Source organism: Ahaetulla prasina, chromosome 1 (assembly GCF_028640845.1).
Source record: "Ahaetulla prasina isolate Xishuangbanna chromosome 1, ASM2864084v1, whole genome shotgun sequence".
NCBI classification, from domain to species: domain Eukaryota; kingdom Metazoa; phylum Chordata; class Lepidosauria; order Squamata; family Colubridae; genus Ahaetulla; species Ahaetulla prasina.
The window spans coordinates 120,546,132-120,572,345 of NC_080539.1; the positions used below are offsets into that span (position 1 = coordinate 120,546,132).

General features: G+C 37.0%; 1 protein-coding gene across 5 annotated transcripts in view; it reads left to right on the plus strand.

Annotated features, from left to right (window-relative positions):
* HACE1 (HECT domain and ankyrin repeat containing E3 ubiquitin protein ligase 1) overlaps positions 1-26,214 on the plus strand; it is a 91,511-nt gene that overhangs the window by 12,060 nt on the left and 53,237 nt on the right. For all 5 annotated transcript variants that reach the window (XM_058174686.1, XM_058174694.1, XM_058174703.1 and 2 more), the window contains exons 5-19: positions 868-943; positions 1,314-1,445; positions 5,268-5,350; positions 5,868-5,964; positions 7,044-7,145; positions 7,496-7,602; positions 9,204-9,354; positions 10,376-10,704; positions 12,035-12,103; positions 12,654-12,741; positions 15,188-15,299; positions 15,386-15,483; positions 16,345-16,432; positions 17,736-17,885; positions 18,590-18,786. In XM_058174686.1, the coding sequence (XP_058030669.1) occupies positions 868-943; positions 1,314-1,445; positions 5,268-5,350; positions 5,868-5,964; positions 7,044-7,145; positions 7,496-7,602; positions 9,204-9,354; positions 10,376-10,704; positions 12,035-12,103; positions 12,654-12,741; positions 15,188-15,299; positions 15,386-15,483; positions 16,345-16,432; positions 17,736-17,885; positions 18,590-18,786 (1,879 nt within the window). The remainder of the gene's footprint in view (positions 1-867; positions 944-1,313; positions 1,446-5,267; positions 5,351-5,867; positions 5,965-7,043; positions 7,146-7,495; positions 7,603-9,203; positions 9,355-10,375; positions 10,705-12,034; positions 12,104-12,653; positions 12,742-15,187; positions 15,300-15,385; positions 15,484-16,344; positions 16,433-17,735; positions 17,886-18,589; positions 18,787-26,214) is intronic.

A 26,214-nucleotide genomic window follows, 5' to 3' on the forward strand; every position in this document is an offset into this window, starting at 1 on the left:
TTTACATAAATGTTGGTGTGATATCTTCCTAACTTAATCATACCATGCTTTGCAGTCCACTTATTATATGGCCAGTTGTTCCATTCTTATTTCAGAAAATCCAATATTTACTATCCGAACAGATCTTTTGTATTTTTGCCTTGATGTCACTTGTGTGCTAAAGTTGCTCCTGGTTAGCAAATTGCATTTCATCTCTTTCCTTTTTGAATGTATTGTTCATAAGCCACTGCCATGTTCTGATGTTGCTTGGTTTCCCTTCAGTAGTTTTCAAAATATCCATGGAAAAATGGTTTCCCATTTTCTAATCTGATTTCAAGATTGTTTTGTAGAGTCATAGATCAAAAGTCTGTAGAGATTCTCAGTCATCCAGGTCATGGTTGTCCCAAAGGTGCTTTTTCAGGAGGCAACTGGACTCTCTGGTTTTTTCTTTGAAGACATTTCGCTTCTCATCCAAGTAGCTTCTTCAGCTCTGACAGGATATCCTTCCATTCCCCATTATCCTGTCAGAGCTGAAGAAGCTTCTTGGATGAGAAGTGTAACATCTTCAAAGAAAGAACAAAAAAGTCCAGTTGCCTCCTGAAAAAAGCACCTTTGGGACAGTCATAGATCAATTTTATTTTCACAAATAGCCCTTATTTTAGAGATTCTTTCAATAAAGTTTCTTTACTCGCTTTGATGTAATAATTAAGTGCCTGTTGTTTCCTCTTTTTTACTGCATACTAATAACTAATAGTTACTGCATTTTGTTAGATAAGTTACAAACCTCCTAATATCCAGTTGGATTGAGGGGTATATAGATTCATAAATGAATAAAACAAAAACGGATATTGGACATATGACTGATTTTTAATTTATTTTTCTATGCAGCCAGAAAAAGTGTATGAGCAAACTACTGGAGTACAGTGCTGATGTCAACATTTGTAACAATGAAGGTCTGACAGCAGTAAGTGCTATAATTTTATTCCTGTCCTCCACCTGACCATGGGACGCTGCAACTGGTCATAAATGTGAACTGGTTTCCAAGTGCTCAAAAGATCACGTGACTGGGATGGTGGTGTGGCAGTTGTAACTTTGAGGATGGGTTGTAATTAAGTTTTTTTTAAGACTGTTGTAACCTTGAACATTTGTTAAGTGACTGGTCATCAGTTCAGGGCTAGTTGTACTTCTATATACGTTTCTAAAATTTCTAAATTAACGGAGAGATTTTAAGTATTCTGTTTCCATGAACATTAGACCGTTTTTGGCAATGAAATGCATTTGAACAAGCCATAAATTTCCTTGCTGAATGCGTGCTCTATTATCTTTTGACCTAGATCCATTGGCTTGCTGTTAATGGACGAACAGAACTGCTTCATGATCTTGTTCAGCACGTTTCCAATGTAGATGTTGAAGATGCAATGGGGCAGACAGCCCTTCACGTTGCTTGTCAAAATGGCCATAAGACGGTAAGTTGAGGAAGATAGCTTGAACCTGAATGCTCTGGCTCTAGACTGTAAACATTTTACATGCAAAGACCTTGATTCTAGGAAATCCCTAGATTATTTATTGACTCTCAGCAGGTGATATTGTTAAGAAATAACTACTGATTTTGAAAATGAGGGACTGTTCAGTTCAGCATAACATTAAAACTCTTAGATCTTTTAGGCCAGGGGTGTCCAACTTGACAACTTGTGGACTTCAACATCCAGAAGTCCACAGCCAGCCAAGGGAATTCTGGGAATTGAAGTCCACAGGTCTAAAAGTTGCTAAGGTTGGACAGCCCTGTTTTAGACATTTAGCTGTTTCAGTCAGGTTTTAGGCTGGAACAGTGACAGCATTGGTTGCACTTTTTGATGATTTGTGGTGGTGTTGATGGCAATGATGCATTTCTCTCCCCCTCTCTCTGTCATTCTCTCTTATCTCTTTATATGACTGTCTGTCATCTTTAGAGACAACATTCCCTTGAAATCTGGTACATTGTACTAATAAGGCTTATGTAACCTGTACACAACATTCTTAGCTTTAGTTAAAATATATTACAGTATTTATACACATACTTATTTACAAGGGGCTTAATTCATTGGGAAGATATTATTTAGTTCTTTGGTAATCTAACTGATCTCTCAAATTTAATGAAGATTATTATTTTTATTTATTACTAAATTTACATGCCACCCAACTCACTCTCAGTGACTCTAACAATTATGTGATAAGAAAGTCTAAAATGTAGAGCTAAGGTAGAAAAAGTAAGTTTTAATTTTAACTACCTGATAACCCGGCATTGCCTGGGTATTTATTTATCCCAATCCTGTATTAGACAAGAAGAGCAACTTCACCCTGAGCCCTGATTTAGGCGAAAATTAAATTAGTTAAAAATGTTTTCCCTGTGCTCCCAAAAGTGTCAAGTAAAATGATACCACCTTGTTGTTTTGCTAGCTGATCCATGATCATTTGGTATGCTTCTTTCTAATCTTGAGTTAGAAGTGGCTTCTTGTCCACAATATATGTACTAAGCTGTTTGATGTTGTAGTTCTTTACTCGTGTGTAATCTATGTGATGTACGTTGTGTCAGTCTCATAGTGGTGCAGGCAGGCTGAGTTGCAGTAATGTTTTATTTATCATGGCCATATGTTTGTCCTCAAGAATAATCGCAGCCTTGTTGAAAATATCGGGACAAAACGTAATTTCTAATGTTGGATTTTCCCCCTTACCAGAGGAAGCCCCCATGTGGAGTACTGTGAAGCCGTTACCATGGCAACTCCATTGTGCTGTACAGCAGAAGCCATTTTAAGGCACAACAGGCTGTATCTTAACAGAACACATATACTGATGGGTGTTATGGGTGTCTTATCCCCATAGTATTTCTTTCCAGACAGTAAGTCACCTGTGTATCAAGTTTGGTTGAAATTGCTTGAGGCATTCCAGAGTTATGCTGGAACACACACACACACACACACACACACACACACACACACACACACCTCTCTTTGTGTGTGTGTGTGTGTGTGTGTGTGTGTGTGTATGTATATATGTTTTCTGAGGTTTTCGCGGGTGTTTGTATGTAGGTCTTTGGTTATTCGGGTTTTCTCCCGCGTAAAATTGGAAGTGTCTTGGCGACGTTTCGACGAAGTCTCATTGCATGCAACTACGTGTTTACTGGACCCGTGTCCTTCCTGGTTAGTACTGGCTGCTCAGGAAGTGACACGAGGCTGGCTCCAGGGGATTATAAATGCTTCTTTGGTTGAAGGGGTCTTCCCCGCCGCCTTGAAGGAGGCGGTGGTGAGACCTCTCCTGAAGAAGCCTTCCCTGGACCCAGCTATTTTGGGAAATTATCGTCCAGTCTCCAACCTTCGCTTTTTAGCGAAGGTTGTAGAGAGTGTGGTTGCATGGCAGCTTCCCCGGCACCTGGAGGAAGCTGTCTATCTAGACCCGTTCCAGTCCGGCTTCCGACCCGGTTACAGCACGGAGATGGCTTTGGTCGCATTGGTGGATGACCTCTGGAGGGCCAGGGACAGGGGTTGTTCCTCTGCCTTGGTCCTATTAGATCTCTCAGCGGCTTTTGATACCATCGACCATGGTATCCTGCTGCGCCGGTTGGAGGGATTGGGAGTGGGAGGCACCGTTTACCGGTGGTCCCCCCCCTATCTCTCCGCCCGGCCGCAGACGGTGTTGACAGGGGGGCAGAGGTCGTCCTCGAGGGGCCTCACTTGTGGGGTACCTCAGGGGTCGATTCTCTCGCCTACCCTGTTCAACATCTACATGAAGCCGCTGGGTGAGGTCATCAGTGGTTTCGGGGTGAGTTATCATCTGTACGCTGATGATACTCAGCTGTACTTTTCCACCCGGACCACCCCAACGAAGGGGAGGAAGTGCTGTCCCAGTGCCTGGAAGCCGTACGGGTCTGGATGGGGAGAAACAGACTCAAGCTCAACCCCGCCAAGACGGAGTGGCTGTGGATGCCGGCACCCCGGTACAGTCAGCTGCTCCGCAGCTGACTGTTGAGCAGTTAGTGGCCCCAAAGGAGGTGGTTCGCAACTTGGGCGTCCTCCTGGATGGTCGGCTGTCCTTTGATGAACATCTGGCGGCCGTCACCAGGAGGGCCTTTACCAAGTTCGCTTGGTTGCCAGTTCGTCCTTCCTTGACGGGAGGCCTTATGCACAGTCACTCACGCTCTGGTTACGTCTCGGCTGGATTATTGCAATGCTCTCTACATGGGGCTGCCCTTGAGGTGCACCCGGAGGCTGCAGTTAGTCCAGAATGCAGCTGCGCGAGTGGTAATGGGAGCCGCTCGTGGCTCCCATGTAACACCACTGCTCCGTAGTCTGCACTGGCTTCCTGTAGTCTTTCAGGTGCGCTTCAAGATCCTGGTTACCACTTTTAAAGCGCTCCATGGCTTAGGACTTAGTACTTACGAGACCGCCTGCTGTTACCTTATGCCTCCCATCGACCCGTACGCTCTCACAGAGAGGGCCTTCTCAGGGTGCCGTCCGCCAAACAATGTCGGCTGGCGGCCCCCAGGAGTAGGGCCTTCTCTGTGGGAGCACCGACGCTCTGGAACGAACTCCCCACTGGCTTACGTCAAGTGCCTGATCTTCGGACCTTTCATCGTGAGTTAAAAACATATTTATTCATTCAAGCAGGACTGGCATAAATAGTTGATTTTAAATTGGGGTTTTAGTAATATTTTAAATTTTTAAATCTTTTAAATTACCGGCCATTTAGTAATAGTTTATTTTAATTTTTTTAATTGTATATATTTTGTATTTTATTCCGGCTGTACACCGCCCTGAGTCCTTCGGGAGAAGGGCGGTATAAAAATTTAATAAAATAAATAAAAATAAATAAATAAATTCGTCATCTTCAGGCTTCAGCTTCGTGCTTCTAGGAGCAATGTGTGATTGCAGCTAGCAGTTAAAAAGGAAGAAACAGCTGCAATCACACATTGCTCCCAGAAGCACGAAGCTGAAGCCTGAAGATGACGAATGAGACTTCGTTGAAATGTCGCCAAGACACTTCCAATTTTACGCGGGAGAAAACCCGAATAACCAAAGACCTACACACACACACACACACACACACACACACACACACACACACCAGAATAGAAGGCTTTTTTTATTGGAGAACATGTTTTTGGTATTATAGAAACATAATCTTGTAGATGTCTGCATGCAACGGAAATAAGTTCCATTGTGGTGAGTAAAACTGGCTGAAAGTGAGTGGGCATAGGATTGAAGCTTAAATCATATTTGTAAATTTATTTCATTATTATTTTTTCTTTCCCAAAGACCGTTCAGTGTCTTTTAGATAGTGGTGCAGATATTAACAGGCCCAATGTTTCAGGAGCAACTTCTCTCTACTTTGCTTGCAGGTATGACTTGTTCTGCAGTTTAAAACATTTCATTAAATGTATTCTGTGTTAAAATTGTAATCAGCCAACTGGCGAAGTGGGTATAATGCTGGCTTTGCCCTCCTCACCCCTGTTCTTAATTAACTACATCAACTGTCTTGGCCTAACTGCACTCTTGGACTTAAGAAAGTGTCTTGTGCCAAATTAGTTCAATTGTTCACAGTAGGCCCATGCAAATAATTTAGTGAAAATGCTTTCCTCACAGTTGCTTTTCTGTTTGCTTCATTAAATATTTGTATGAAATTGATTATGTAATAATTGTAATACAATTAAATTCATCTGCAATTTTAACAGTAATGCAAGTACAGTAGATGTTTTTTTCTAACCTCTGTGTGAAGTATATCCTAATCAGTTCTCAGTCAGACTTCCTTACAAGGATGCATTTTATTTATCAAATATTTTATGGATTGTAGAAGAGAATTGGTGACAGCAAAGCTTCTATTAACCAGTTCTTACCAGGTTTCTATATTTTATTTAGCCATGGTCAAAGAGACACTGCACAGATTCTTCTGATGAGAGGAGCCAAATACTTGCCAGATAAAAATGGAGTCACCCCACTTGATCTTTGTGTACAGGTATAAATTGGTTTCAACTTTATATGGACAATTTAAATGTGCCTGTTAGTTGCCCTTGTAATCATTAATCATGTGAACCGGGGTGAAATGCTCCCGGATTAGACCGGATCGCGTGATCCGGTAGCAATCGTGACCGGTAGTTCGGTGATCCAGTAGTGATGGTGGAGTGAAGCTCTGCCCACCTGTTAAAACCAGGAAGTAATGTGTTTTTTTACCTTCTGCGCATGCGCGTGCGGGGAGCGTGCACTTCCAGGCTAGTAAGGAAAGTAAGTAGATTTCACCCCTGAGATGAACACAGGTGTTTAGCATTTTATGAAGGTGCTGATAGATGATGTAAGAATGATTGCTATAGAGGCTGTTAACATGGTGCCCACAAGACATAGTTCAGATATCATCTCCAAAAACATGCTAGTAACTGCCAGAAATTCAATTAAAATAATATTAAAAAAGGGTGAAATTCCATAAGATATTTTGGGTCATTTGTTCTCCTCATTCATTCAATTTGTATGGCACCCATTTCAAACAAGTAAGTCTTGGCAGCAAATAATCGTAAAATTTAGTAAACCCAATTAAAACTTACTAAAAGAAAAATTAAATACATATAGCAGTTGAGAAATATTATAGTCCTAATATATCATTAGCTTAACCAGGAAATGAGGCCTTTCACTTGGGACCCCAGGCCTGGGCATATTCATATTTATGTTTTTTGAAAGGAAAGGCCTAAATTCATAGTCATTCTTTCCAGTAATTTGACTTAAATTGGCATAATGTTGGTACTCTCTTTTATATTGTAAAATTGTGGAAAATATATTTTTCTAGTCGTTATTTTCTAGTCGTTATTGTGGTGTAGAGTAATGTATCTTTATTTAAGAATTGAATTTTTTTAAAATTTTGAGATGTGAGCTAAAACACTTTCATGTCAATGAGTTCTGAGTTTTTGAAATAAAATGGCCTTTCCTCCCTAGCAAGGGGTCCTTTTAAATTTGCACCTGTGTGTGATCTCATCAAATATCTCAGATCTTCAGCATTTAAGAAACAATTCCTGAAGGTGTAGAAATGTCTACAATGTTTTCTTTCAGGGTGGTTATGGAGAGACCTGTGAAGTTCTAATACAGCATCATCCTAGACTTTTTCAAACAATTATTCAAATGACACAAAATGAAGATCTTAGAGAAAACATGGTAAATTCAGTTTTCCTCTTGTGTTAAACCTACAAATTGATGTGTAGGTACTTCCTTTAAGTAAATATATTTTTTCTTCTATGAAATTCTAAATGAATCATGCTTGTGGTCAGATTTTATATATATTTATCTGGAAAGGCATCTCAGTGAAATTTATACTAATATAAGTATACATTTTCATTGTGTTATCTGATAACCTGCAGAAAGTAACCACATTTAAATTCGGTGGGGTTTATATCAGTATAACTATGCATACATAAACTAACTCTTATTAGTAGCAGAAATAGTAAGTCTTACTTATGTTAACTAATGTGATAATACATCTTAATGGCTTCTCTTTTTATATCCAGTTGCGCCAAGTCCTAGAACACTTATCTCAGCAGAATGAAAACCAGTACCTTAAAATCTTAACGAGTCTTGCTGAAGTAGCTACTACAAATGGCCATAAGTTGCTTAGGTAACATAGTTATTGTTATTCCTCCCTTTCCTCTTCCTGCGATGGGATATTCTGATTGCCATTCAAGCTGAACGTACATAGATTCAAAAATAATAGTGAAGCAGTTGCATTTTTCTGAACAATCACCAGGGTATTGTTTGCAGAGAAAAGGAAGTAAAGCTGAAATAAGGGGTTGAATGTGAAAATGATTTAGTGATATTTATGTTGATAAAGGATAAGCAACATGTGCCATTCAGATGCTTGGATTAGTTCCACCAGAGATACAAGAGACGGATACAGAACTAGAATCATTTTCTGCATAGAGCTCTTGTTCCTTGCAAATAGAATATGACAGTGGTTCTCAACCTGTGTTCCATGGAGCCCTGGGGGGCTGCAATGTTGTCACAGGGTGTCTGAAGAAATCTTATGATTTAAAACTTGAGTTAAATCTTAGGGGGCCATGGCAATGGTGAAATCCAAATTTTTTTATTACCGGTTCTGTGGGCGTGGCTTGGTGGGCATGGCAGGGGAAGGACACTGCAATATCTCCATTCCCACACCCCTCCAGGGGAAAGATATTGCAAAATCTCCATTCTCTCCCCACTCTGGGACTAGCCGGTTACCGGTTTTCTAGAACCTGTCAGAACCTGCTGGATTTCACCCCTGTGTCGTGGCCATGTTCCGTGGCCACAAAAGTTATTTAAAGGGGGATCTCTGATAAAGAAAAAGTGGAGAACTACTGAAATATGACATAGTAATTGATTGGATGGCTTATCTATATTATTTAAAGTCTCTGTCAAAAAGTAAGAAGATTTGTGAAATGGCCCATCTATATTTTGATGTTTGGATATGTTATATAAATGACTTTGGAGAATGGAGCTTTCAGTCTTTATTATATGATTGCTTAGAGTGGTGGTAGTGGGCATTCCAGCTTTCATGGTGGGCAGTAGGGGTTTTGTCCGATACTGAAGCACTTTCCCCTTTTTTAATTTGACTTTTTAAAAAAAAAAATTCATAGCATTATTTAAAAACATTTTCATTAGGTTTTCATAAAATTCCCCGTGACAATTTAAATTTCTGAAAATATACTATTTGTATCGCCCGCACATAAATTTAGTTCACGTTACGTAAGTAAAACTAAATGGCACTATAGTGCGACCGTAAACAAAAGAGCCTCGTCCCAGAATAGCTCACGCATCTCCCTCCACACCACCAGCTGTAACAGACAAGCAGAGCTGGTAGCCGGCACCCCCCCTCACAAAACCCAATCCACGATGCGCGAGACGCTTGTGCAGGCGATAATACATGGCGCATTACTGTGGAACCAGTGGATGGTTAGAAAATTTTACCACCAACAGAGATACAAAAGTGGATGGTAGGTATAAAAAGATTGACTACCCCGGCTTAGAGCATGGGTATCAAACTTGCGTCATGTTGCCGTCATGTGACCTTTTGTGATGGTTTCCCTATTCGTGTATTGGGGTGGGCTTGGCCTGCATGTGATGCATTTGGCCCACGGGCTGCCAATTTGACACCCCTGGCTTAGAGTTATTGCATTGCTGCAGTATAATTTTCCTATGGATATTTTGTTAATTAAAACAATTGCATATGCTTTATTTTAGTTTGTCAAGTAATTATGAGGCACAAATGAAGAGTTTGTTGAGGATAGTGAGGATTTTTTGCCATGTCTTTCGTCTTGGCCCATCCACTCCCAATAATGGAAATGATATGGGCTACAATGGAAATAAAACTCCAAGAAGTCAAGTGTTCAAGGTCAGAAAAATAATGCTACTAGATATTAGTAGAAAAATACATAATAAAGAGAAAAATTTTATCATGTATATGTATATTAATCCACATGAGAAAAAAATAAATTTGGTTGATACCTATTTAAGTTGGCCCGCCTTGATTTTTCTCTCTCCATGTAATCATTGCGGTTTTCTTTATATGTATCTAAAGTTCATCCTATTTAAGATGTTAATAAGTTTCTGCAGATTGCATATCTTTAGTTGATTAGTTTAATTACTTCTGCCCAAATTTATCTGCCACAATACCTGGGCTTTTGGAAATAAGATTATTAGAATTTTATATATTTTATAATTTTTTTGAAAATCTCTTTCTTGTGTGTGAGGCAGTAGATATCTTAGATAGGTCTTGATGCAAGACTTAATATTTATAAATAAATAATTCTGGTTAATTATTTTCCCTTTGCACATTATTTCCATGACTATCATCTTCTAATACATATACATACTTTTTTTTTTCTTATCTAAAGGCATGACAACTGTTTCTCATTTGTCTGATGCTGTGACACTTTTGGCAATTAAATATTTATTCCATTTATTTATGGCTTTATTACCTAATGGGCTTAAAATGCTTTCTTCCTGAAGTTATGTTTTTACCCCTTACCTCTGTTATTGTCACATGCCTGATATGAACCCTGGCCAAGAGAGAGTGACTGGTCCAAAGTACCCCAGCCAGTTTTCATGCATAAGGTGGGAGTTGAACTCACAGCCTCCTGGTTTCTAGGCCAGCAGCTTAGCCACTACACCATACCGGCTCTCACTTACTTATTCTTGATATTTTATTTTAATATTATTTATCAATTATCAGGAAATCGTTATTTTCTTTATGGACAGATATGCCAGAAGCAATGGCTTCTCTACTTGTTTAATTAAAAAAAAGAAAAATACATTAGAATTGTAATATTTTCAGTGTTTACATAAATAAATACATATATAATAAACTATTGTACATTCACCTAAAATTTCTCCCCTTAACTTATATTTGATAGCCTTTGGAATTACTCTGGCATTCATTAGATGAATGGCTAGCCCTAATATCTGCAGAATTAATGAAGGATAAAACCAACATCTCTTCTATCCTGCTGAAGCCAAAAGGACCCAATCAGCAAGAAGATAGCATTCCTGCACCGACCTTTGAAGTTCCTTCAACGGAAATAGGTGCACTTTCTGCAGAAAGAGAGGAATCTAAAATGTATGAAGTTGGCAGTGCCCAAGAAGCTTACGCGGACTGCCAAGATGTTATTTCTGTGACAGCAAACCGGCTGAGTGCTGTCATTCAAGCATTTTATATGTGTTGCTCTTGTCAGATGCCTCAGGGGTAAGTTTCAGACCTTTTCATTTCCTTCTTCCAGATCATTCAAAACTTGGAATTTTCTCTTTTCTGCTTCCCACTTAATGACCTATGTGTCAGAGTTACAATGATAACCAGGACTGCCTGGATTGCTGTTGCTAAATGATGTGATTACCATATTTTTCAGAGTATAAAATGCACTTTCCCACCCCCTAAAAGAGGGTGAAAATTTGGGTGCATCTTATACACCGAATGTAGCCCTGCCCAGTCTCTGAAATGGAGGTTTCAGAGGCTGAAAAAAAAGCAAGGTGCAGAGCTCACAAACAAACCTGTTGCTAAAGTTCACCTCTGGGAACAGCTGATTGGGGGTATTCCGGGAGGCTGATCCACCCCCAATCAGCTTTTTTCTTATTTTCCTCCCAAAAAACTAAGGTGCGTCTTATAGTCTGAAAAATACGGTATGTTACGCCATACTTTATTATCACAATGCTTAGCACCTGCAGTCTGGTTCCAATTGCCATTGTAATTCAAAGCTGACCTGTATATTCAATCTGAATACTGAGATCTCTATTTCTGTCCTGTGACCAGAACCCATATATAGTCCCAGCAGAATTCAAGAGAATTATCAGAAGTAAATTTTAATAAAAAGAGGAATTTACAGTTTCTCATTTATTTGGGAATGCACATAATTATCAGGAGGTAGTTCAAATAGGAAAACTTTGAAGAATGAATGCACGTTAATAAGACTCTGAACATCATAGCCAGTGGAGAGATGCCACGAAGATTATACACATTTAGGTTCCCCCAAAGAATTCTTACGACCTCATGCAATTAACTCTGGGTAGGTTCACATGCCATTAAATCACGGTGGTTTAACTATACTTTGTGTAGACCTCACATCACAGTATCATAATAACACAAATTATGGGCAAATGCAGTATATCATCTCAGCCTTTGTATTCTCACAGTGATAATATGTATAATGTATATAATATCTACATATATGTAATTGTTTGCTAGGCTCTATTTTAAAATAACATGTTGTATAATAAGAGTTCAAATTAGATTATTAGACCATTGAAGGTGTTTGAACCTTCCTCTGGGAGTGCTTTTACACTTCTAAAGCGGAGTGTTTTTGTAACTTCCCCACTCCCCATCTACTTTATTAAGTTAAGAGTTTGTGCATATTTTTAAAATCATCCTTTTAAAAACTTTTATGTTTAAAGTGTTGAATATAGAGCAGCTAATCTTAATGAAGCTGCTTCAAGAGTAGTTTTTTTTAATATCTTGGAAAATTGCAATGGATTATTATTTTTACATTGGATACTTCATTAAACTGTTTGGACTTTTGTTGCAGAATGACATCTCCTCGCTTCATAGAATTTGTGTGCAGACACGACAATGTTCTTAAATGCTTTGTAAACCGGTATGTTGCCAGAAATTCACGTGCTTCATAAGTTGCGTGTAGCTCAGTGAATGTAGTTGTTGTATGTGGTTGGAATGCATATCTGATTCTTAGTAAGAGTCTGGAAATATTTTTATTCTTTTATTTTTTTTTCTAAAACAACTCCGAGAGGGATTGTAAAAATAATCTAATGAACCATGCAGATTAGCTAGCAAAATAGTCAGTATGGACTACTGTCCCATCACCTCTTGTGCTCAAGAGAGAAAATTTTGGGAAATAAGAGGCTTGTTCTGAGGTGCTATTGTTTTATGTAGGTGAAAAACTTGAGCGATTCCAAATGTTGCTCTATTAGAATTAGTCAATTTAGAATGTTACAACAGAATCTTTTGTCAACTCAGCTGTTTAATTTTGAGTTTGATGCAGGTTTTCTATTTCATGCATGCTCCTTCTTAGACTTAAACATTGAAATTCACTGTAATTGCTCTCTCATTTAAAGCAGCTAATGTCTCCTGAGTTTGTCCATATTCTTCCTGAATTAGTGAGCTACGTTCCATTTTGCTCATTTTTCCAGAAATCCTGAAATTATATTTGATCACTTCCATTTCCTTCTTGAGTGCCCCGAACTTATGTCCAGATTTATGCACATCATAAAAGCACAGGTAAGTATTCAAAGCCTAATTTAAAATTCCCCTCCCCATCTGTGTCCTGCTGTGTAGCCTCATTGTCGTGGAAGTTTTCCTGGGAGAGATGAATGAATAATGTCATTAGTACAGTATATGCCATATTCATGCCAAGACTATATATATTCCTAGGAAGGTGACTGAAGGAATAAAGGTAATCCCAGCTGCCCAGCTAAAGGAAGCAAGCACCAATATTGGGCAGCAGCTATACAGAAAGATGTTTGAAGCAGACAATCACTTTAATGACAACGGCAAAGGCATCAATTCATACTGAGTTGAATTGAGAAGGCAGTGGTAAACCACTCCTGTATTTTTGTCAAGAAAACCACATGTATAGAAAATATAAAATGATTGATGATATAGTGCCGGATGATGTGCCTATTAACATCACTCAGTAGCACTCAACATGCTACATGCTACTGAGGTGGTATTTATTTCACAGGTAGATGAAAGCCTTTGTAATGTTTGTTAGCTGTGGAAAGAAAATCTGAAGCTGCAAAGATAAAATCAAAGTGGGAATATGGAAAACAAGAAGCATTTATTTATTTATTTATTTTATTAGATTTTTATACCGCCCTTCTCCCGAAGGACTCAGGGCGGTGTACAGCCAAATTATAAAACAATACAATATACAAATTAAAACAAAAACTTAAAACAAGCATGTTTCATAAATGGCCGAAATTTAAAACAATCAATTTAAAACCCTTAAAATTCATAAATAATCCCGATTAAAATTTAGTAAACTTTTAAGCCAGTCCCGCTTGAATAAATAAATGCGTTTTCAGGTCACGGCGAAAGGTCCGAAGGTCAGGCAATTGGCGCAAACCAGGGGGAAGTTCGTTCCAAAGAGTAGGAGCTCCGACAGAGAAGGCCCTTCCCCTGGGGGCCGCCAGCCGACATTGCTTGGCGGACGGCACCCTGAGAAGACCCTCTCTGTGTGAGCGTACGGGTCGGTGGGAGGCATAAGGTAACAGCAGGCGGTCCCGTAAGTACCCGGGCCCTAAGCCATGGAGCACTTTAAAGGTGGTAACCAAGACCTTAAAGCGCACCCGAAAGACCACAGGAAGCCAGTGCAGACTGTGCAGGAGTGGTGTTACACCACTATTACCCTATTACCCTACTCTATTAAGCATGATCATGGGAAAGCTTAGCACAATGAAAGATGAAATGTATCTATTACTCACTGACATCTTAGCTATCAGCGGGTTGATATGGACTGGAATTGGATGCTTTCAGTCAGAAGAGCACATTGTTTATTTCTCAGGACATGAAAATCAAAGAAGTGGCGGTGTTTTCACAGTTAGGAATGGTTTAGCAAGAAACTAAAATTCAATTACTGATGAAATAATATCAGGTAGAGTTCTTGGATAAATGTTTGTGAAGATTATCCAAGTTTATGTTCTAAACACTGATGCAGGAGATTGATGAGTTTGATTATTAGTTTGAAATTGTAAGAAGATGTAAGCAAAATGTGCTGCCTCTGGTTGAAGGTTGAAATGCCAAAAGTAGAAATATTAAAGAAGAAAATGTAGCTGGGCTAGATTTATTTTCTTCCAAATGACGATAGAATAGAATAGAACAGAATTTTTTATTGGCCAAGTGTGATTGGACACACAAGGCATTTGTCTTGGTGCATGTGCTGTCAGCATACATAAAAGATACATTCATCAAGAATCATAAGGTACAACACTTAATGATAGTCATAGGGTACAAATAAGCAATCAGGAAACAATATCAATATAAATCGTAAGGATACAAACAACGAAGTTACAGTCATACAGTCATAAGTGGAAGGAGGTGGATGATGGGAACAATGAGAAGATTAATAGTAGTGCAGATTTAGCAATAGTTTGACAGTGTTGAGGGAATTATTTGTTTAGCAGAGTGATGGTTTGTCACGTAGGCAAAGTTTTTAAGCAGGAGAGGGGCAATCTATATTCTCAAGACGGAATTACTCCCAATGACCCTCCCCCCCACTTTGCAGCCTTTGGGATCCCTCTGATTGAGATTGCTGAAAAAATCCTGCTCAAAGAACCTCCTTCCTAAACCAAGCACAGCTATTTGTGTGATGCGGCCTAACTCACTTTGCAGCCTTTGATTCTATCAGTTTCTTTCAGTTTCCTCTGAAAAATTTGCCTGCTGTTTAATCAATGAGATGAATCAACAGGACCATTTTGCTAATTTCCTATGTCCAAGATAGCTTTGGACTTTTATATCTTACGAAGCAGCATTAGGCATATGAAATATATCCTTCCACACGATGGGATTCTTTCAAAAAAGTTTGTAACATGCTGTTAGAATCTTAGAAACAAATATTATGCTGAATTTTTGAATGGAATTCATAATCTTCTATGTCTTAGTGTTTCTACTTCTAATTCTACCCTGCCTCATAAATCAAACATTTGTTCTTGCCTATTCTCATTAGCCATTTAAAGATCGCTGTGAATGGTTTTATGAACACTTGCACTCAGGACAACCGGATTCTGACATGGTTCATAGGCCTGTCAGTGAAAGTGATATTCTGCTGGTTCATAGAGGTAGGGAAGTTCATGTGTATAATATTCTTTGTATTGAATACTTACTTATTGAACAAAAGTGAGAAATTAATGTTTTTCATATTTAGATTCTATTTTTAGGAGCAGCTGTGAAGTTGTATCTAAAGCAAATTGTGTAAAGTTGAAGCAAGGAATTGCTGTACGTTTCCATGGTGAAGAAGGCATGGTGAGTAATGTTATATACTGAATAATAACTGTAAAATACAGTTTTTTAGGAGCATAGTTTCCTTAGGATGGAAGTTGTTCAAAAATTGTAATAAAATTCGTGTTAAATGAAGGGAAAAAATACTCCTTGGCTATTGAAATGGGCTTGAAGCAGATATTTCAAAATACAAATATTTCTGAAAGCAAAGATTAATAGTAGAATTTTGTGTTACTTTTGACCAACTAGGGTTCCTTTACAAAGCGCTGTATCTGGTGCCAATGCTTTTTTTCTTATTCCAAAGCATTGGGTAGAAATATGTAGTTGTTAATCAGATTTGAGCCATAACTTCTGAAAAGCAGGCATGTTAAACATGCATTTCAGGGCTGGATCTGGCCTGCGCAGGCCATGCCCATCCCAGCCTTGCAAAGGCAAAAAAATTCACAATATATCACAATACGGCCTGCAAAGGGACACCTCTGCTTAAGCAGGATCAGAAGTTCATAACTTCCATGGCAGCTCTAGACCTATCCCTAGTTATCAAAGGCCCATTGCAGATCAATTTACAACCACAACGGAGCCCAGTATTTTGGTCATAAGCAGTTGCAGTTGTAAGTCAAGATACTAGCTGATGGGACTTGATTTTATGAACGTTTTTATAACAATACTAAATTGAGTTACTGCATTCATTAAGTGAACCATGTGGTTGTTAAGTGAATCCATTCTTTTGAATGTTTTTTTGTGGTTATCTGTCCATGGGCCATTACGACTGATCATAAATATGAACTGGCTGCCAAGTATCTGAAATACAATCCATTTTATAATGAACATTTTAGCACATTTCAAATTATGCATATGTAATACTATATATATTTTTGCTTGTAGGGTCAAGGTGTGGTACGTGAGTGGTTTGATATCCTTTCCAATGAGATTGTTAACCCAGATTATGCCCTTTTTACTCAATCAGCTGATGGTATGTTGGCGTCTCTCTTTAGGTTACAATACTTACAGTTCATCTAAAATAGTAAACTGAATCTCGCCCCAAAAATATATATTTGCTCTAAATTTTCTTATAGTTTACAAGATCCAATCCTGGTGCAAAAAAAAAAAGTTTTAAATGCATTCTAGTGGCTAGTTCTCTGATTTTTAACTATTGCATGAATAGAATGAATAGTGACTCATTGTAGTTGTTAAGTTAATAACACAGTTGTTAAGTGAATCTATTGTCTTCATTGTCTTTGCTTGTCAGAAGGTTGCAAAAGGTGATCACATGACCCCAGGATACTGCAACATCATAAATATAAGTCAGTTGCCAAATATCTGAATTTTGATTACATGACCATGGGGTTGCTGCATTCCTAAGTGTGAAAACCTTCATAAGTGATAAGTCACTCTTTTCAGGGCTGTTGTAACTTCAAATGATTGTTGAAAGAACTGTTGTAAGTCAAGGACTACCTGTATGGCTGTTTTCAGATTCAGAATCAGGTTGCCAGACTACTATCCCAAACCTTTGTTTAACTATTAAAATTTCTCGAATCGTTTTTTCTTAATCAGAAGATATTGACAAAATCAGAGGTTATTTTTGCTTAGAAAGTCCAAATATTGTATATTTTAAAGAAATAATTCCCTTTCTCCAATCTTGAGTTTCCGTAGTTTTGGCAGAGAAGGCAAGCCACAGTTATGTCTGCTACTGTTAGGATGCTGAAACGGGGCAATTGTAATTTGTATAGTGACAAGTGAAAATAAAAACTACAAAGTCCGTGGTGCCTTAAAAATTTGATTTTTAAGATTCTGTCACCTGCGGAATGCTTTCATTCATATGTTTATCAATAAACTATGTCATAATGTTTATCAGCATTGATTCATGAATTCTTCCTAATTAGTTATATATTTTCAACTTAGTCATCTACTGTGAAATACAGATTTTATCTATAGTCTTTTTAACATTGTCCAGGTACGTATCTGTCACTTAGAATGACCGTCTATATGTATAATGAGGGCATTCTTGTCCACAAAACTGCATACTGTAGTTTTCAAATCTGTTTTTGTTGCTACAACTGGGATGATTAGAAATCCAGTGATGAAAATCAATTTTTATTTGAAACCATCTGAAATATATTTGTTTTCTTCTTTATTGTATTTTTTCATTCTAGGGAAAAGTGTATTTTTTATCACTTCATTTTGTACATTATTCTGAATCTCAAAAAAAAAAGTTTGTAATATAAAATGACCGATGTTTTAAAAGTCATAAATTGAATCTATTTTTTTTTTAAAAGGAACCACTTTCCAGCCCAATAGCAACTCTTCTGTGAATCCTGATCACTTGAACTATTTTAGATTTGCTGGACAAATCTTGGGTTTAGCTCTTAATCACAGACAACTAGTCAACATTTACTTCACAAGATCGTTTTACAAGCACATTCTTGGTATGATTCTATTAAGATGTTAATGATTTTGTTGAAATGTCTAGTGGATAATAAAGCCCTCTAAAAGTTAATTGTATTATGTTATTTAAGCTTCTTCCATGCTCTATTACTGTGCTTAATGAGAACTGCAGCATTACTACAAAAGCAACCATATATATATATTATATATATTTCATATATAAAGCTTTGAGCTTCCGATATAACTATAATGATAGCTAACCATCTGATGATGATACCAATTAGCATTAATGTAGTGCTTTCATAAAAGCTTTTCATGTACAAAATATTTATGTAGATATTACAGCAGTTAGAGCTAGTTAGCTAATGTCATGGACATATTACAAATGGGCTTGGAAGCTGAAAGTGACAGGCTAGCTGCAAAAGCTCCATCTTTAGTTAATTCTTTAGGAAAGATTTGTAAGAGGCATTTTCCTGTGTCCTCGCTCTTAACCACAGCAGTAGCACATATATTGTAGCTTTAGTTGTCAACCAGTTAACAACAATTTCATGGCAACATAAGAGCTTGTAATAAATCACTTTCCTGGAGGTAATCTGTGTTTTAAGCAGCCGTATCAGTTCCTTTTCTTCTTCCGCCCTGTGTTATTTCAGAAAGTCTGTAGAGGGCAGACGTTGATCATGAATGAAACCATTTCAGCAAAGCCGGGTCTTAAGAGGAACTGAATTTTGTTTGCATTGTCTCTAAGGTATTCCCGTAAACTATCAGGATGTGGCATCTATTGATCCAGAGTATGCAAAGAACTTGCAGTGGATTCTAGACAATGATATCAATGACTTGGGGTTAGAGCTGACCTTCTCTGTGGAAACGGATGTTTTTGGAGCAATGGAAGAAGTGCCTTTGAAGCCCGGTGGTGCAAGCATAATTGTCACACAGGAAAACAAAGTGAGTCATTTGGAATTATGTTTGTCTGGGGTGATTCTGAAAGGTAGCCCCCCTCCTATCTGCAAAAATTGGGTCTAATAGGCAGCTTTTACTAGTGTATTGAGAAATTCAAACAGAAATAAGAAGCAACTGTGGCTATCAATTGTTACTAGGTACCATTACAGAGTCTGTTTGATACATCAGGCGTATCCCTTTACCAGTTCTGAAGGGATAGTGGTATAATAAAATAATAAAACATATGTTGTGTTCTTCTGTGCCACTTCTTTAACAGTATACCTATTCCCCTTTCTTATCTATGTTTTGAGAAGCAATTCACTCCTAGATTTCTGTTTACATGCAACTGCTTTATACAACTTTTATTTTCATGCAATATTGTTAGCTTTTTTAAAGTCTTTAGAAACTTTTATAGTGTAGTTTTTTTTTAAAGTTGTGCCTTCAAGTCAGTGTTGACTCCTGGTGATTTCCTGGACATGTCCTACAATTTTCTTGGCAAGATATCAGAAGTGATTTGCCATTGTCTGCTTCTCAGGACTGAATATATACCAACCTTATTTCCATTGATTTCAATGGCAAAGGCATTGATGAAAAGTTTTGATCATATTTCATTTTCAATAGACATTTATCAGGTATAAAACTAAAAATCTATATGTACATTTATTGCAGGTTTCCAAATCTCGTCAAATATCTGTCAGGAAGATGCATATAATACAATATGAGTTCAGTGGGTCAAAATTAGAATGAGCCTTGCTTAGATTAAATCCATGCAATGATGTGGAATAAGTTCATCATAGCTAATTTAAACTCCTGTAGATTTCCGGCAGTCTAATCTAAGATTGACTAATCTGGATCCAGCCTTACCCTTGATAAATGAAACATAATAAAACAGACATTTTATTTTTATTTCATTAAGGATGTATAGAAAAGGAATGGTTTTGGTTTTAGGATTTTTTGAATAGTCTAGGTTAGCATAGTGTTAACACAATTCTATTTCTGTTAATATTTTTAGGGCAACGCATTTGGCACTGTTATGAAGTATTTGCAAAAAATCTTTCACAATCTCATGTTTCTTTTCCATTTTATCTTTTGTGTAATACTGCATCTTGTTAGGATAACCAGCTGCCATGTTAGTGGGTGGCCACTTGGTGTCCTCACTTTTAGCACTTTCATAATGTCAGAAGTATTTATTATTTGTTTATTTTGTAAGTTGATCTTGATTAGCGAGCGTGATTTATGGGAGCTAGTTTCATATTCTGCAGGTGATGCAGAAGTATAGATTCAGATTATTTGAAGAAATGTGTTGGAATAGGCATATCGGAGCATAAGCACACCCTGAAGGTGCGTCTGATTATTTATGTGAAGGTTTGTGAGAAATTATAAAAGAAAGCATCAGCCACAACTAGTATCCACACAGTTGTCCTTATATACTAGTAATTATTTGTAATGACTAAAAAATGCAAAAAACTGGCATTCTATATTGAAAGATAAGTAGACATGCCTTTATTCCTGCCTGTTTTCATTAAACTTTGGATTTGAAAAAAAAATCACCTCTTCCTTATCTCATGTCTTCTGACTTTCCCTCCCTTTATTAGTTTAAGTTATTGAGGAAACCTTTAAATATGCCAGTTTGATTCTGAGAGAAAAGTTATTCAATGATTTATGTGGTTAGAGAGATACAATTTTCAAACATTTTCATTGCAATACACAGCTATAAAATACAGTTTCTCTGGCAAAATGAGGACATCTGTGTAGAGATGCTCCATCTTCAGTATTGTAGCTATTGCCTCATGATAGGGAGCTAGCAATTTTTACCCTGGTTGAAACATCTCAAATCATACTAACAAAAAGAACTAGAGCAAGTAGATGAATTTTTTTTACTAAATATTTACTAAAATGAGGGAAGTGAACTTTTAAGATGTTGGCAAATGTTGGTAGAATGTTGTGAGTGATGTTTTGAAAGGAATAAACGTTTGCTGAAAGAAGAACAACAACAGCATATAGCAGTGATGGCTAACCTTTTCCGGACCGAGTGCCCAAAGCGCCCAAACCACCAAAATGCAATGCATGCAGGGCCCCCCACATGTGCCCCCACGCATGCACACATGCCACCCAACCCACACATACATGTGTACGCCCCTTGCATACCCCCCCACACCCCCGTCCATTGCACATGCACGGCAGAGACCCGAAGACCAGCTGGCCGGCAGGAGGCACGCGCGCATGTGTGTCGGAGCTAAGAGGACCCAGATTGTTGGGGGCAATTAAGTTGACTTTGTATATAATATACAAATGGATGAAGACTATTGCTTAACACATTGTAAGCCACCCTGAGTCTTTGGAGAAGGGCGGGATATAAATGCAAAAAAACCAAACAAACTGTGGCGACGCTCAGGTGCCATCAGAGAGGGCTCTGCATGCCACCTCTGGCATGCGTGCCATAGGCTCATCATCACAGGTATATAGGAACTTGGGTCAGCTTCACTTGGAATTGCGAGTTGGCAATGTCAGGAAAAACAAAAGTAGCCACCTGAATTGCATCCTTAAGTTGTGTGTGTAGTAAAGCAAGCAGAGGGCAAGAAGATATGACTGTTGAGTGAATCTGTGCTGAATACCAAAGAAATTAATGACCTGAAGGGATCAAGGTTTGATCATATAGAGAGAATGAATGAGAATCAGATCATAAAGAGGAGAAGGCACAAGTGAGGCTGAGAGGAAGGGGAGATGAAGGAAGTTGTTATTGGATGGAGTTGATGAGATCTTGAAAAAGAAAAGGTAAAAAGTTGTTACATGATGATTCCATACATGCAATATGGTTTTTCTCAATTAACTTGAGACTCAAATATATTAGATTCGATGTTCAGGTTAAATCCTCCCATTTTGTGGCATGTCCATATAATGAAACTGAAATAATATTTTTGTGCAGTGCAGAAAGCTTCTCCAAGCAGGGGAGAAATGTGGAGATTGTGGAGATTGTTATGACCTCTTCAATGGAAGAGCTTTGGAGGAAAGATGTTGAATCCTTTTCCCGGAAATATAATTTAATTCTGCAGTAAATCAAAACATATTGACACATAACGCTTTTTCTAAAATTAGATTTTTAAATACGCTATCCCTAAGATGCCCATCTCTAATTTTGCAATATTTGTCAGGCTTATGGGTTACTACCTGTACAGGATCTGGATATTTTATATACCAATAACAGAAAAATAATTAAAGTTATTTTATCTCATTCCCAAATCAACATTATTGTGCTATTGCACAAAACACATTATCCATGTGTACCCTCAAATGGGGCAACAGTATTTCCTAATTCTGAATTCACATTCTTTTCCTAGCCTTGGATAAAATTTAAATGTGACGTGTGGCAATAAATTTATTCTTGTGCTACTGCCTACACATCCTATCTGTCTGAAAAAAAGGGATCGATTACAATTGTAGAAGTTAATTATGGAGATTTACTTTTAGACTACAGAAACAGAGACTCTTATCTTCCCTTACTAGTACAGCTCAGTTGAATATTGTGAATGTATTGAAAAGGCCATCTTGAACATATTAATATCTCTTCTGAATTCTTTTAGTTCTTCCTTTTCTTTCTGTTTCATTTAGAACTTGAATAATAAGTTTTTGGCATTGGCTCTACACATAGGTTATTCTATGAAGCTCCATGTTTTCTGATTATACAATAGCAGCGTTACCATTTTATGTATGTAGCAAGTGATTTCGTCATGAAAGAATATTTAAAAGCACCGTGAATTTTTTTCACATCACATAATCCTGCTTACTATTTTCACTGGCAGCAGAAAACAGCTTTGCAGATAGAATGAGAGTACATATTTATTAGACATAGGCAATTGCTCTGCTTATATCAGAGGAGATGTAGGCGTTAGATTTTTGAAAAATCCTACTCTGGTTTAACCTTCTCTGAGAAGAAAGATGTGTTTATCAGGCAACTCTGAAGACCACGATGAAGGGAGCAAGACTGCAGTTTGAGGTCTGTTGTTCAGGAAATATCTGCTTACTTGGTCAGATAAATTACACTTAAGGTGTGAGAGGATGCCTTTATGTGTTATTTTTGATAGTTTCTGGAGAATATGTGAGGTATCAAATGACTGAAGAAGTGAAAGGGTTGTTGTGCCTGTCTTCAAATGTGGGGGGAGGTGGGAGAAGAAGGATCTAGTGAATTGAACATCACTCAGAAAAGTTTCTAGAGAACATAATAAAATGACAACTTCAGAACTATCTGAGATTAAACCTGACATGTTTATACAACAAAGGAGATGATGGAACAGTTATTATTTTAGATTATATTGTAAAGTATCATCTGGGAAAGGTTGAAAATATCTGAAAAAATACATTGCTTACAAAGTTTACATACAAACAACAACAACAACCACAACAACAACACAGCTCTTAATCAACATATAACTGAAAGAAGCAATAAAAAATGAAACTGAATAATGTTGTAGGACGTATTGGTATTTCTGCAATATATTATGAAATCTTTCAAGAAAATTTGGTTAAACAGTTAGGCAATGAAATTCAAAGAGAACTTTTCATGTTTTTGATTATACAGAATGAAATTATTTGATCCATCCAGAATCATATGCCTTATTTCTTGATTGAATGTAGATTATAAGCTTTTTATGGCAATACTTACAAAGAACATAAATGGTTTTTTTAAATGGTGATATACTCTGGTCAGGCTGGATTTGTTCCAAAGAGATACATAAGAAAATCAGATATATCTGATGTTACCAATAACATGAATTTTCAAATCAGTATGTGACTATAATTTTTCTTGATTCAGAGAACAATTCTGATAATTTGAAATGGTCTTTCATGCTTTCAGTTTTAAAAAAGATGAACCATCACTCTTTTTTTTAAATATGTATACATAATATGTAAAAAGAATAAGAAGCTAGATAACTGTGAATAGGTTTTTTTTAATCAAAGAATGCAGTATATTGAGGACAAAAGTTGTCCTCTCTATTCTTCCGTGTCTGTATTGGTATTAGACTGATTGGCAGTGAAAACAAGACAAGAAAGCAAAATTTTAGGAATTAAATTAGCAGCATAAGAAATACTTTGAAATTATATAGTTATAATGTATTCCCAGTTACTCAAAATATTTTAGTATTGGTGGTAGAGTGTATGTATGTATGTATGTGTATGTAGGTAGGTATATATGTATGTATACACACATACATACATACATACACATACATCTATATCAGGTTTTCAGATCAACAGCAATAAACGTCAAAGACAACATTTATACCTAAAACAGCACTGCAAAAAAGATGAAATATTTATGAATTGATTTGATAAAACTGTTATAGAAATAATTATTTACATATTTAGAAGTATAATATATGAGAGAAATTGACTGAGCCAGAGGGAGAAGTCAAATGGGGACTTAGTCTAGAATTCCTATGTGGACCCAAGAGGGTGAAGTCTGATATCCCTTGATTAAACCTTATCTAGTTTCAGGTGCAAACTGTCAGTCGGAAAAGATTCCTGTGTATAGCTGGAGCAATTAAATAGCTAATTGAACTCTTCAAGTGTGGGTCTGGTTGTTTACACAAATATAATGGTAGACTTTTAAGAGTAGAAGCAATTGAAATTGTTTTGGTTAGGAGGAATTGATAGTTGTTAAAATTCTATCAAGACTTAACTTTCTGTTCTGAACAATTCCAATAAATATTGAGAACAAACGATTAAATAATTGACATAAACAAGTAACAAATCACATATTGTGTAAAATCAAGCATTAATTGTGATATTCTTCAGTGTTGAAAAACAGGTAGGTGGATTGGCAGCTCCAAACTGTGAATTGTCTTACCAAGCTTAGTGGTTGACTTGGATCACAATGATCTTACTGCCTTATGGCTCAGACACCTTTATGAGAAAGTAAGGAACATCCAGATGGTCTAGAGAAATATATCTGCATTCACATAAACAGTTTATAAGAAGAGCATGCGATAAGAAGAGCATACTGAAAGTAGGGATAAATACAGAAAAAAGAATCCGTCTAGATTTATTCCCTCTTGCTTTTTAATATATTTAACACCTATTAAATGTTTATTTTCATGTTGAGAACAGCAAAAGTTGCTCGGTGGAGAAATGATCCATATAGATTGCAAGATTTGATTACTAATAAGTCAAAGAAAATATTTTTGAGACTCTTGCAATGACCTAGTCTACCTAGCTGATTTCAATAACTTTAAATAATGAATCTATATATCTTTGTTTCAGCAATGCATTTGGTCTAGATGTGATTGCAGGGGTTTTTATCTGAGGGCAAGGAAGATCAGGTTGAGTCTCATGGGATTAGGCAGATGAAACTGGATTTGACCCCGACCATGTCTAAAGGACAAGGAAGAAAAGGGTGCAGCCTCCATTTTATTTGCTATGTTTGTTTTCTCATTTATTTTCTTCATCTCAACAAATGAAATTTAAAAGAGACAAATATGAAAAATATGATGGGACATCTAAAAGACCCTGGGAAAGTAGAGGAGAAAAGAGGCTCATTTCATCAATTCCTCAGCTTGACAGGAAGCAAAATCAATTAGCGGTTAATGTGTTATATTTGGCTTGGTAATGGTATTTGTGGAAGAGATTTTGGAATAGCATTTGATTACCAACTGAATATGATTCCACAATATGATATGGCTGCAAAAAGAAAGCCAAATGCTATTTTAGCTTTATTTTATTGCTAGAAAGCCATCTGTCTGGGATGCTTTAATTTAGATTCCGACACTGAGCAGGAGGTTAGCCTCCAGGGCCTTAAAGGCCTTGGCCAACTCTATGGTTTAAGATATGAGTATAATTAATACCAGAATAAATAGTTTATAACATTCACAGGTGCTGAATTATAGTTCTTATAATCTCTTGCCCCCAAAAGATCACTGGAGATGTCGGGACTTAAAACTAAATATATTGGGAAGGCACTTAATCAACTCTCTTGATCCATATAGATTTTAAGTCATGCATCCCAAAAGGTTTGACATCAAAGTAAACATGAAAGAGAATTTAGTTTATTTTCTTTTTAATCAATTATATTATATTATACTATATTTTATTTATTTTATTTATTTTATTTATTTATTTTTGTCATAACAATATATGTAAGTATCATACAGAAAGGTTATATAGTATATAAAGGTATATATATATAGGAAGAAGAAAAGAAAAACAATAGGACAGGAACGGTAGGCACGTTTGTGCGCTTATGCACGCCCCTTATGGTCCTCTTAGGAATGGGGTGAGGTCAATAGTAAAAAGTTTTTGGTTAAAGCTTTTAGGATTATGAGAAGAGACCACAGAGTCAGGTAAAGTTTTCCAAGCACTGATGATTCTGTTACAGAAGTCATATTTTCTGCAATCTAGATTAAAGCGGTTGATATTAAGTTTAAATCTATTGGTTGCTCT